This window comes from Salvelinus namaycush, chromosome 2 (assembly GCF_016432855.1).
Source record: "Salvelinus namaycush isolate Seneca chromosome 2, SaNama_1.0, whole genome shotgun sequence".
Lineage (NCBI taxonomy): Eukaryota > Metazoa > Chordata > Actinopteri > Salmoniformes > Salmonidae > Salvelinus > Salvelinus namaycush.
The window spans coordinates 22,289,056-22,301,805 of record NC_052308.1 but is presented as its reverse complement, the minus strand read 5'-3'; the positions used below and the strand labels follow the sequence as shown (position 1 = coordinate 22,301,805).

The following is a 12,750-nucleotide window of genomic DNA, read 5'->3' as shown; positions in this document are numbered from 1 at the left end:
GAAGAAAGGCGGAGGTGTATGTTTCATGATTAACTTCTCATGGTGTGATTGTGGTAATGTACAGAAACTCAAGTCCTTTTGTTCACCCGACCTAGAATACCTCACAATCAAATGCCGACCGCATTACCTCCCGAGAGAATTCTGTTCGGTCATCGGCAAAGGGTGTATATTCCCCCTCAATCTGATACCACGACGGCTTGCAAGGAAGTACACTGGACTATGTGTATATCCTGAGGCCGCAATTATTGTAGCTGGGGACTTCAATAAAGCAAATCTAAAGTTCTACCAACACATTGCTTGCAGTACTCGCGGTTCAACAACTTTGGGACATTGTTCTCCCTTCCGGGATGGCTACAAGGCCCAGTTCAGTTATACCCTGTGTAAGGCAATAAAACAGGCAAAACATCAGTACAAACACAAAGCGGAGTCGCAATCAACGGCTCAGACACGAGACATATGTGGCAGGGATACAAAGGGAAAACCAGCAAGGTCACGGACACCAACATCTTGCTCCCGGACAAGCTAAACACCTTCTTCGCCTGCTTTGAAGATAACACAGTGCTACTGACGCGGGCCACTCTCGAGAACTCTTATTCTCCGTGGCTAAAGTAAGACATTTAAACATGTTAACCCTCGCAAGGCTGCCGGCCCAGACGGCATCCTTAGACGCGTCCTCAGAGCATGTGCAGACCAGTTGGCTGTTTACGGATGTATTCAATCTCTCCCGATCCCAGTCTGCTGTCCCCACTTGCATCAAGATGTCCACCATTGTTCCTGTAACCAAGAAAGTGAAGGTAACTAAAACAAATTATTATCGCCCCGTAGTACTCACAGCTGACATCATGTAGTGTTTTGAGAGGCTAGCTAAGAATCATATCACCTCCACCTTACCTGACACCCTAGACCCACTGCAATTTGCATACCACCTCAAAACATCCACAGATGACGCAATTGCCATTGCACTGCCCTATCCCATTTGGACAAGAGGAATACTTGTAAGAATGTACGAATGCTGTTCATTAACTACAGCTCAGCCTTCAACACCATAGTACCCTCTAAGTTCATCATTAACCTCTCTTGGGTAGGGGGCAGTATTTTCACGTCCGGATGAAAAGCGTGCCCAGAGTAAACTGCCTGCTAATCAGGAGCAGATCCTAGGATATGCATATATTTGGATAGAAAACACTCTGAAGTTTCTAAAACTGTTTGAATGATGTCTGTGAGTATAACAGAACTCATATGGCAGAACTCAAAAACCTGAGAAAAAAATCCAACCAGGAAGTGGGAAATCTGAGGTTTTGTAGGTTTTCAACTCTTTGCTTATCCAAGATACAGTGGAAATGGGGTTATGTTGCACTTCCTAAGGCTTCCACTAGATGGCAACAGTCTTTAGAACCTTGTTTGATGCTTCTACTGTGAAGTGGGGGCGAATGAGAGGGGCTTGAGTAAGGTCTCTCCCAGAGTTCCACGAGCTGACCATGCGTGTTCATGTGAGAGTTAGATTGAGTTCCATTGCATTTCTGAAGACAAAGGAATTCTCCGGTTGGAACATTATTGAAGATTTATGTTAAAAACATCCTAAAGATTGATTCTATACTTCGTTTGACATGTTTCTACGGACTGTAATATAACTTTTTGGACTTTTCGTCCGTACTTTCCGCTGGACTTGAACGCGCGTCGTGAGTTTAGATTGTGTACTGAACACGCGAACAACAAGGAGGAATTTGGACATAAATGGACATTATCGAACAAATCAAATATTTATGGTGGAACTGGGAGTCCTGGGAGTGCATTCTGATGAAGATCATCAAAGGTAAGTGAATATTTATAATGCTATTTCTGACTTCTGTTGACTCCAACATGGCGGATATCTCTTTGGGTTGATTTGGCGTCTGAGCACCGTACTCAGATTATTGCATAGTGTGCTTTTTCCGTAAAGTTTTTTTGAAATCTGACACAGCGGTTGCATTAAGGAGAAGTGGATCTAAAATTCCATGTATAACACTTGTATTTTCATCAACATTTATGATAACTATTTCTGTAAATTGATGTGGCTCTCTGCAAAATCACCGGATGTTTTGGAACTACTGAACATAACGCGCCAATGTAAACTCAGATTTTTGGATATAAATATGAACCCTACCGAACAAAACATACATGTATTGTGTAACATGAAGTCCTATGAGTGTCATCTGATGAAGATCATCAAAGGTTAGTGATGAATCTTATCTATATTTCTGCTTTTTGTGACTCCTCTCTTTGGCTGGAAAAATGGCTGTGTTTTTCTGTGACTTGGCTCTGACCTAACATAATCGTTTGGTTTGCTTTCGTCGTAAAGCCTTTTTGAAATCGGACACTGTGGCTGAATTTACAACAAGTGTATCTTTAAAATGGTGTAAAATACATGTATGTTTGAGGAATTTTAATTATGGGATTTCTGTTGTTTTGAAATTGGCGCCCTGCAGTTTCACTGGCTGTTGACGAGGTGGGACGCTACCGCCCCACATACCCTAGAGAGGTTAAGCTCGGGGCCCTGTGTCTGAGCCCCGCCCTGTGCAACTGGGTCATGGACTTCCTGACCGGTCGCCCCCAGGTGGTAAAGGTAGGTAACAAAACCTCCACTATGCTGATCCTCAACACAGGGGCCCCACAAGGGTGCGTGTTCAGCCACCTCCTGTACTCCCTGTTCACCCAATACTGCGTGGCCGTGCACGCCTCCAACTCAATCATCAAGTTTGCAGATGACACAACAGAGGTAGGTTTGATTACCAACAATGACGAGACAGCCTACAGGGAAGACATGAGGGCCATGGTGGAGTGTCGCCAACAAAACGAAGGAGCTGATTGTGGACTTCAGGAGACAGCAGAGGGAGCATGCCCCCATCCAAATCGACGGGGCCGCAGTGAAGAAGTTTCTCAGCATACACATAATTGACAATCTGAAACAGTCCACCCACACAGACAGTGTGCTGAAATGGATTGCAACCTCAGGAGGATGTTTTGAGGTGGTATGCATACTCAGGAGGTTGAAGAAATGTTGCTTGGCCATAATGTAACAGCATTTGCTTCTGTCCCTCTCCTCGCCCCTACCTGGGCTCAAACCAGGGACCCTCTGCACACATGGACAACAGTCACCCTCGAAGCACCGTTACCCATCCCTCCAGAAAAGCCGCGGCCCTTGCAGAGCAAGGGAAACAACTACTTCAAGTCTCAGAGCGAGTGACATCACCGATTGAAACATTATTAGCACACACCCCGCTAACTAGCTAGCCATTTCACACCGGTTACACTCACCCCCCTTTTGACCTCCTCCTTTTCCGCAGCAACCAGTGATCCAGGTCAACAGCATCAATGTAACCGTATTGCTTCCGTCCCCCTCCTCGCCTCTAACAGGGCTCGAACCAGGGACCCTCTGCACACATCAACAACTGCCTCCCACGAAGCATCCGTTACCCATCGCGCCACAAAAGCCACGTGAAACAACTACTTCAAGTCTCAGAGCGAGTGACGTCACCTATTGAAACATTGCTGGTGCGCACCCCGCTAACTAGCTAGCCATTTCACACCGGTTACACGAAGACCCTCAGAAAATTTTACAGAAGCACCATGGAGAGCATCCTGTCGGGATGTATCAACACCTGGTACGGCAAATGCACTGTCCGTAACCGTAGGGCTCTCCAGAGTGTGGTGCAGTCTGCCCGACATATCACCGGGGGCACACTGCCAGCCCCCCAGGACACCTACAGCACCCGGTGTCACAGGAAGGCCAAGAAGATCATCAAGGACCTCAGCCACCCAAGCAACGTCCTGTTTACCCCACTATCATCCAGAAGGCAAGGTCAGTACAGGTTCATCAAAGCTGGGGCGAGAGACTGAAAAAGAGCTTCTATCCCAAGGCCATCAGACTGTTAAATAACCCTCACTAGCCGGCCTCCACCCAGTACCCTGCCCTGAACTTAGTCACTAGCCGGCTACCACCTGGTTACTAAACCCTGCACCTTAGAGGCTGCTGCCCTACAGTTGAAGTCGGAAGTTTACATACACTTAGGTCGGAGTCTTCAAAACTAGTTTTTCAACCACTCCACAAATTTCTTGTTATCAAACTATAGTTTTGGCAAGTCGGTTAGGACATCAACTTTGTGCATGACACAAGTCATTTTTCCAACAATTGTTTACAGACAGATTATTTCACTGTATCACAATTCCAGTGGGTCAGACATTTACATACACTAAGTTGACTGTGCCTTTAAACAGCTTGGAAAATTCCAGAAAATGATGTTATGGCTATAGAAGCTTCTGATAGGCTAATAGACATCATTTGAGTCAATTGGAGGTGTACCTGTGGATGTATTTCAAGGCCTACCTTTGAACTCAGTGCCTCTGCTTGACATCATGGGAAAATCAAAAGAAATCAGCCAAGACCTCAGAAAAAAAATTGTAGACTTCCACAAGTCTGGTTCATCCCCGGGAACAACTTCCAAACGCCTGAAGGTACCACGTTCATCTGTACAAACAATAGTACGCAAGTATAAACACCATGGGACGACGCAGCCGTCATAACGCTCAGGAAGGAGATGCGTTCTGTCTCCTAGAGATGAACGTACTTTGGTGAGAAAAGTGAAAATCTATCCCAGAACAACAGCAAAGGACCTTGTGAAGATGCTGGAGGAAACAGGTACAAAAGTATCTATATCCACAGTAAAACGAGTCATATATCGACATAACCTGAAAGGCCGCTCAGCAAGGAAGAAGCCACTGCACCAAAACCGCCATAGAAAAGATATGGTTTGCAACTGCACATGGGGACAAAGATTGTACTTTTTGGAGAAATATCCTCTGGTCTAAAAAACTAAAATAGAACTGTTTGGCCATAATGACCATCGTTATGTTTGGAGGAAAAAGGGGGAGGCTTGCAAGCCAAAGAACACATCCCAACCATGAAGCACAGAGGTGGCAGCATCATGTTGTGGGGGTGCTTTGCTGCAGGAGGGACTGGTGCACTTCACAAAATAGATGGCATCATGAGGGTGGAACATTATGTGGATATATTGAAGCAACATCTCAAGACATCAGTCAGGAAGTTAAAGCTTGGTCGCAAATGGGTCTTCCAAATGGACAATGACCCCAAGCATACTTCCAAAGTTGTGGCAAGATGGCTTAAGGACAACAAAGTCAAGGTTTTGGAGTGGCCATCACAAAGCCCTTACCTCAATCCTATAGAACATTTGTGGGCAGAACTGAAAAAGCTTGTGCGAGAAAGGAGGCCTACAAACCTGACTCAGTTACACCAGCTCTGTCAGGAGGAATGGGCGAAAATTCACCGAACTTATTTTGGGAAGCTTGTGGAAGGCTCCCCGAAACGTTTGACCCAAATTAAACAATTTAAAGGCAATGCTACCAAATACTAATTGAGTGTATGTACACTTCTGACCCATTGGGAATGTAATGAAAGAAATAAAAGCTGAAATAAATCATTCTCTCTACTATTATTCTGACATTTCACATTCTTAAAATAAAGTGGTGATCCTAACTGACCTAAGACAGGGAATTTTTACTAGGATTTAGTCAGGAATTGTGAAAAACTAAGTTTAATTGTATTTGGCTAAGGTGTATGTAAACTTCCGACTTCAACTGTATATGCACACATACTCCAAACTCCGACATTGCTCGTCCTAATATTTTTATATTTCTTAATTCCATTCTTTTACTTTTAGATGTATGTGTATTGTTGTGTATTGTTAGATATTTCTTCACTGTTGGAGCTAGGAACACAAGCATTTTGCTACACCCTTAATTAATAACATCTGCTAAATATGTGTATGCAACCAATCAACTTTGAATTGATTTGATTTGAGAGAGTGAGCGAGCGAGCGAGAAGGCGAGTGAGTGAGAGTACAGTTTTTACCAGCAGACTGTAGAAGAAGACATGGACGAAGACACCCAGACTACAGATGATCAGGTAGAGGAGGTGGTAGAGGAACTCTACATCCATGATCATGGCCTTGTAGCCCCGTGTGAACGTCCCTCTGTTCCCCACAAAACTCATCAAGAAGATCATCTTATTGCCCACCTGAGGAACAGTGGAAAACATCGAAGGATTGAGTCAAAGAGCAAAAACTTTGCCATGTTCATTTAAAAGTACATACTGGCATCTGTAACAACTAAGTAAAGAGATTCAGAAACAATAAAGCACAGCAGACTAAGACTCAACCAACTTTTGTTATTTTACAGAGACTGGCATAGAGGTGGAAAATTGCTCCCGGAAAAGTTGACATCATTCCAGAAAACTTGATGTGCAAGAAGCATTGGTCATGCATCCATCCAACAAAAAAAATATATAATAATAATAATGTTTTATTTTTTTGTCACATACACTGGATAGGTACAGTGAGTGTTCATTTGGTCTGGTTGACACAAGAGCGCCACAGCTCTGTGGAATCCCACAGTGACACACTACACACTTCACCTCACATACAGGTCAGGCAAGGACACTGGATAAGGCGTTTGAGGGCACAGGAGCTACTGTGACAGGACCATGTGACCACAAACCTTCCCAGTCACAGAGGCACGCACGCACGCACACACGCACTCACGTTAAAGGCCCCTAGCAGGAAGAGGGTGGGCTCCAGGCCCACAGAGAAGATGAGACGGAGGATGGTGGAGGTGATGAGGACCCGGACGCCGTGGGGCTGGGGCAGGATGATGACGATCGCCAGGGACACCAGCATGGCGATCCACAGCAGGGCTGACAGGTGACCATCCAGCGTACCTGGAAGAAGGAGGGGGAGAGGACAGAGGTGAGAAGGGGGGTTAAAGGTAGAGATGGGGCGTGGATAGTGTTGTCCATACAAGATGCCTACATGAAATATTCATACAGTGACACATAGGCCTACTGTAGATACAGTTAAAGATCTGTTTATATTGAATGTTGAATCAAAAGACAAAAGCAGCCAACACTACAAGCGTCATCCAACTGCTGTAATGATAGATGGCAACACATTGGGTCGTATTAACAAGCAAACAATCTGTTATAGGCCTCCAGTGCGGGACATCCCTCTGCAGTAATTTCACCTGTTTGACATGCTCAGGCAAAATATCTCCTCGGGGAGACGAGGCAGAGCTCTAGAACTTCACAATACTGCCGGTTACAACAGAGGTTAAAGTGTGACACATCAGAATGTTGTGGTTCAGTGAAGCTTTAACATGAGCTTACCTGGCACTAACTTGGTGGCTAAGTCCCAGCTCTGTCTATGCAACACAAGGACAAAGTCAGTCGGATAAATGTGTGCGTGCATGTGTGTTAAGACGAAAACAATATCATCGGTTTTGCCGTATTCACTTCTAGGCCCCAGCCAGAGGCCAGTTTTGCCCCCTCTTCTCCTCTCCGTGCAGAGATCACATGACAGGTGCATGTTACATAACTGGGGCAGCTAAAAATACACCTGGCTTCTGAGAAATTCATGAGGGATGGTCTGGGAGTGATCCCAGGTCTGCCGGCTGACAGCCCGCCAGGGAGCTGGACTCCACAGCCAAGCCCAGGAATGTTTTATAGGTGAGTGCATCTGCCGAGCTCTGGGCAAGGCTCAATTCTGTTAACTCACAGGACCTTTAGAGAAACCACCTTTCAGGGACACAGTATTACAGGTGTTATTTCTCACTAATCTAATCCTATTATTCCTACTTTTTGTTCACCTATCTCTACGCCTGCATACTGTAAGCACAAGTCTTTGCATTTCTCCTGCTCTCAAAAATGTATTTCAATAAAAGCTTCGTTTATTATCTTAATGTCACACTTCCACACAATATACTTAGAAAGTATTGCTGAAAAAGTTGTACAAGTCTACCAGGCCACTGAAGTTCACTTCTATTTTACAAGCAGCTGAATTGAACATTAACACCGAGCAGCATTAGAGCTGGCATACATCCAGACAGACATTAGTATGGACCAATCAGTTGTATGTGCGTTTAAGATTTAATATGAGCAATAATGATATGCAAGCCATGATGGCTGGCTACATTGTTAAGCTGACATCATTTCCCCCATCGCACACCAGCGGACGTGTCCTGAGCCCTACAGTTTGATTCTGATGCTAAGCTCGCTCGCTCGCTCACTCACTCACTCACTCACTCACTCACTCACTCACTCACTCACTCACTCACTCACTCACTCACTCACTCACTCACTCACTCACTCACTCACTCACTCACGCACGCACGCACGCACGCACGCACGCACGCACGCACGCACACACGCAGACACGCAGACACGCAGACACGCAGACACACACACACACACACACACACACACACACACACACACACACACACACACACACACAAGGGACTGCACTGCTTGACCCCAGTTGGACAGAACAATGTAAAGTTTATGTGAGTCACAATGTGGGTCTTCTCTCTGCAACTGCCTTGGAACAATAGAGGCCTTAATGACTGGGGTTGTGGTTTACACATCACCACAGACTAACACTGCTCTCAGGCATGGAGAGAAGAGATGAGAGAGAGAGCAAGAGAAAGAATGAGTATTACTTGTATTGTGTATTCATCTTTTTCTTTATGTCCACAGAAATATAGATTTCCAAGCACATTCTAATTTCTTCTACTTTGTTGCTGCTTATCGGACATTACTTATTTGACGAGACTGTTGGGAATGATCTAAGAGCTGTGAGGGACCCACCCCAGTCCTTATCGGTTAGGTGTCACTTTTCAGGGTAGACCAAACACTGCAGTCTGCATTCTGGGCATTATGGTTCCTGCCAGGCTCAGGGTAACCAGACCACACGGAGGCAACACATACGTAGTACACACACACAGCCCAATTTACAAACAATAGCGACAGATACTGTACATGGCAGTGGATCCTGACTGAAGGCTCATCAGTGTCAGCGTGAAGACAGGAATCTGGTGACAGGTTCATTAAGTGGGTGTGTGTGTGTTAACTTAAGCTCAAACCCTGTATCAATAATCAGCTCATGGCCTATATCCACAAAGCATCTCAGAAAAGGTCCTAGGAATCTTGTTAAAACCTGTTATAAGACTAAATGAACTCCCAGCTCAGAGCAGATTTTAGGATGATCTTAAGACACTGCCCAGACAAACTCTGAGCCAGGTACTAGGTAGCCTAGCGGTTTAAGGAGAAGGGCCACTAACCAAATGGTTGCTGGTTTGAATACCCGAGTCAACACGGTGAAAAATATGTTGATGTGCTCTTGAGCAAAGCACTTAACCACAATTTGCTCCAAGGGCACTGTACTACTATGGCTGACCCTGTAAAACAACATATTCACTGCACCTATCAGGTGTATGTGACAATAAAACATTTTTATTTGATATTTTTACCGCAAAGGAAAAATTGTGATTACACTCATTGACATTATTGCAAATGATGGGGAATAATCCATTGTGATGAGGCATCGCCAGCTGTGAACTCTATAGCACGCTTCAGACAACCACATTGAATGTGATTGTAGGCCTACATCAAACGTTGCAATGGTAAAACGTTTGATATAATTTTCGCACTTTGCTTACTCTTAATTATTGCATAATATGTTGCCGTGAATAACCCCTTTTTTACCCAATTCTGATGGTTGTTAAAAGCAGAATTTTGACAATAAAGCAACCAGGGCTGGCTCCAGGCATAAGCGACATAAGCAGTCGGGGGGGGGGGGGGGGGGGATGAACTCAGTCAGGGTTTCAACAGTTTGAAATGTGGTTGTGCATCAGCAGTTTTTCTCTTGTTTTGTCAGTCAATGACAGTCACTCAATTAACCATGTCAGCTAATCATTTTTAGATATGTAAATTTGTCAGTTATCTAAACTTTTGCTAATCATGGCCGAAAATGCAACATTTTCTCTCAGCCAATGGAAAAATGTGTAGAACTGCAGAAAACCTTCATTAAAACTTTTCTCTGCCATGAAGAGGAGGGCCACACATTTTTTTTGCCCGCATAGGGTCCCCAAAAGGCTAGAGCCACCCTGATAGCAACACACTGGTCACTCCCATTTAACAACTCTAAATCACTTTGGCACAGTAGGCATCAAGTCACTAAACGTCTAAATAAGCATGTGTATTGTAAATTACGGTGTAATGTAAATTACGGTTGACATGTAAAGTACGGCAAAGTAGAATCCAAAGAACTTCATAAAATAGTAAATTCTCCATTCACCATCCCAAATAGCTTGTGGTTGTGTGTGTTATGCATTGTAATGCAGCTCCCATCACATTAATGGGAGTCATTCATTCAAATATCCTGTTTTGTAACAGTCACACATGTAGAATAAACAGAGAACCTGGCACAACAGAGCCTCTTCAATCTCAGGAGGCTAAAGAAATTTGGCTTGTCACCTAAAACCATCACACATTTTTACAGATGCACAATTGAAAGCATCCTGTCGGGCTGTATAACCGCCTGGTATGGCAACTGCACCACCCACAAACGCAAGGCACTCCAGAGCGTGGTGCGGTCTGCCCAACGCATTACCGGGGGCAAACTACCCACCCTCCAGGACACCTACAGCACCCGATGTCACAGGAAGGCCAAAAAGATCATCAACGACATCAACCACCCGAGCCACTGCATGTTCACCCTGCTATTATCCAGAAGGCGAGGTCAGTACAGGTGCAGCAAAGCTGGGACCGAGAGACTGAAAAACAGCTTATCTCAAGGCCATCAGACTATTAACTTCTTATGGCTGCAGGGGCAGTATTGAGTAGCTTGGATGAAAAGGTGCCCAGAGGTGCCCAGAGTAAACTGCCTGTTCCTCAGTCCCAGTTGCTAATATATGCATATTATTATTAGTATTGGATGGAACACACTCTGAAGTTTCTAAAACTGTTTGAATGATGTCTGTGAGTACAACAGAACTCATATGGCAGGCAAAAACCTGAGAAAAAAAACCAACCAGGAAGTGGGAAATCTGAGGTTTGTAGGTTTTCAACGCATCACCTATCAAATACACAGTGGGATATGGGTCAGTTTGCACTTCCTACGACTTCCACTAGATTTCAACAGTCTGTAGAACCTTGTCTGATGCTTATACTGTGAAGTGGGTCCGAAGGAGACGGGAATGAGTAAGGTCTATCATGAGCTGACCATGCTCTGACCATGCGCGTTCACATGAGGGAGCTCTGTTCCATCGCACTTCTGAAGACAATGGAATTCTCCGGTTGGAACAGTATTGAAGATTTATGTTAAAAACATCCTAAAGATTGATTCAATACATCGTTTGACATGTTTCTACTGACTGTTACGGAACTTTTTGAAATTTCGTCTGCTTTTAGTGAGCGCGATTCCTGACTTTGGATTTGTTTACCAAACACGCTAACAAAAATAGCTATTTGGACATAAATGATGGACATTACCGAACAAAACGAACATTTCTTGTGGAAGTGGGAGTCCTGGGAGTGCATTCCGACAAAGATCAGCAAAGGTAAGTGAAGATTTATGCTATTTTTTGAGTTTTGTTGACTGCACAATTTGGCGGGTAACTGTATGGCTTCCTTTTGTGGCTGAACGCTGTTCTCAGATTATTGAATATTGTGCTTTTGCCGTAAAGCTTTTTTGAAATCTGACATAGCGGTTGCATTAAGAACAAGTGTATCTTTAATTCTATGTAAAACATGTATCTTTCATCAAAGTTTATGATGAGTATTTATGTTATTTGATGTGGCTCTCTGCAATTTCTCCGGATATTTTGGAGGCATTTCTGAACATGGCGCCAAAGTAAACTGAGGTTTTTGGACATAAATATGAACTTTATCGAACAAAACATATATGTAATGTGTAACACGAAGTCCTATGAGTGTCATCTGATGAAGATCATCAAAGATTAGTGATTCATTTTATCTCTATTTCTGCTTTTTGTGACTCCTGTCTTTGGCTGGAAAAATGGCTGTGTTTTTCTGTGATTTTGCGGTGACCTAACATAATCGTTTGTGGTGCTTTCGCTGTAAAGCCTTTTTGAAATCGGACACTGTGGTAGGATTAACAAGATGTGTATCTTTAAAATGGTGTGAAATACTTGTATGCTTGAGGAATTTTCATTATGAGATTTCTGTTGTTTGAATTTGGCGCCCTGCACTTTCACTGGCTGTTGTCATATCGATCCCGTTAACGGGATTGCAGCCATATTAAACAGCCATCACTAGCACATTAGAGGCATATACTAGGAATCACTGTCCACTTTAAGGAATGGAACACTAGTCACTTTAATGTTTACATATCTGGCATTACTCATCTCATATGTATATACTGTATTCTATACTATTCTACAGTATCTTAGTCACAATGTTTACATACCTGGCCTTACTCTTCTCATGTGTATATATTGTTTTCTATACTATTCTATGGTATCTCATTCACATAATAATGCTGACATATCTTGCATTACTCATCTCATATGTACTGTTGAAGTCGGAAGTTTACATACACTTAGGTTGGAGTCATTAAAACTCGTTTTTCAACCACTCCACAGATTTCTTGTTACTATAGTTTTGGCAAGTCGGTTAGGACATCTACTTTGTGCATGACACAAGTCATTTTTCCAACAATTGTTTACAGACAGATTATTTCACTTATAATTCACTGTATCACAATTCCAGTGGGTCAGAAGTTCACATACACTAAGTTGACTGTGCCTTTAAACAGCTTGGAAAATTCCAGAAAATTATGTCATGGCTATAGAAGCTTCTGATAGACTAATTGACATCATTTGAGTCAATTGGAGGTGTACCTG

General features: G+C 43.7%; 1 protein-coding gene across 2 annotated transcripts in view; it reads right to left on the bottom strand.

Moving 5' to 3' along the window:
• The window catches only part of LOC120060148 (inositol 1,4,5-trisphosphate receptor type 1-like), a 146,040-nt gene that overhangs the window by 36,355 nt on the left and 96,935 nt on the right, over window positions 1-12,750 (bottom strand). For both annotated transcript variants that reach the window (XM_039009258.1, XM_039009268.1), the window contains 2 exons: window positions 6,594-6,769; window positions 5,906-6,070 (listed from right to left, as the gene is read on the bottom strand). In XM_039009258.1, the coding sequence (XP_038865186.1) occupies window positions 5,906-6,070; window positions 6,594-6,769 (341 nt within the window). The remainder of the gene's footprint in view (window positions 1-5,905; window positions 6,071-6,593; window positions 6,770-12,750) is intronic.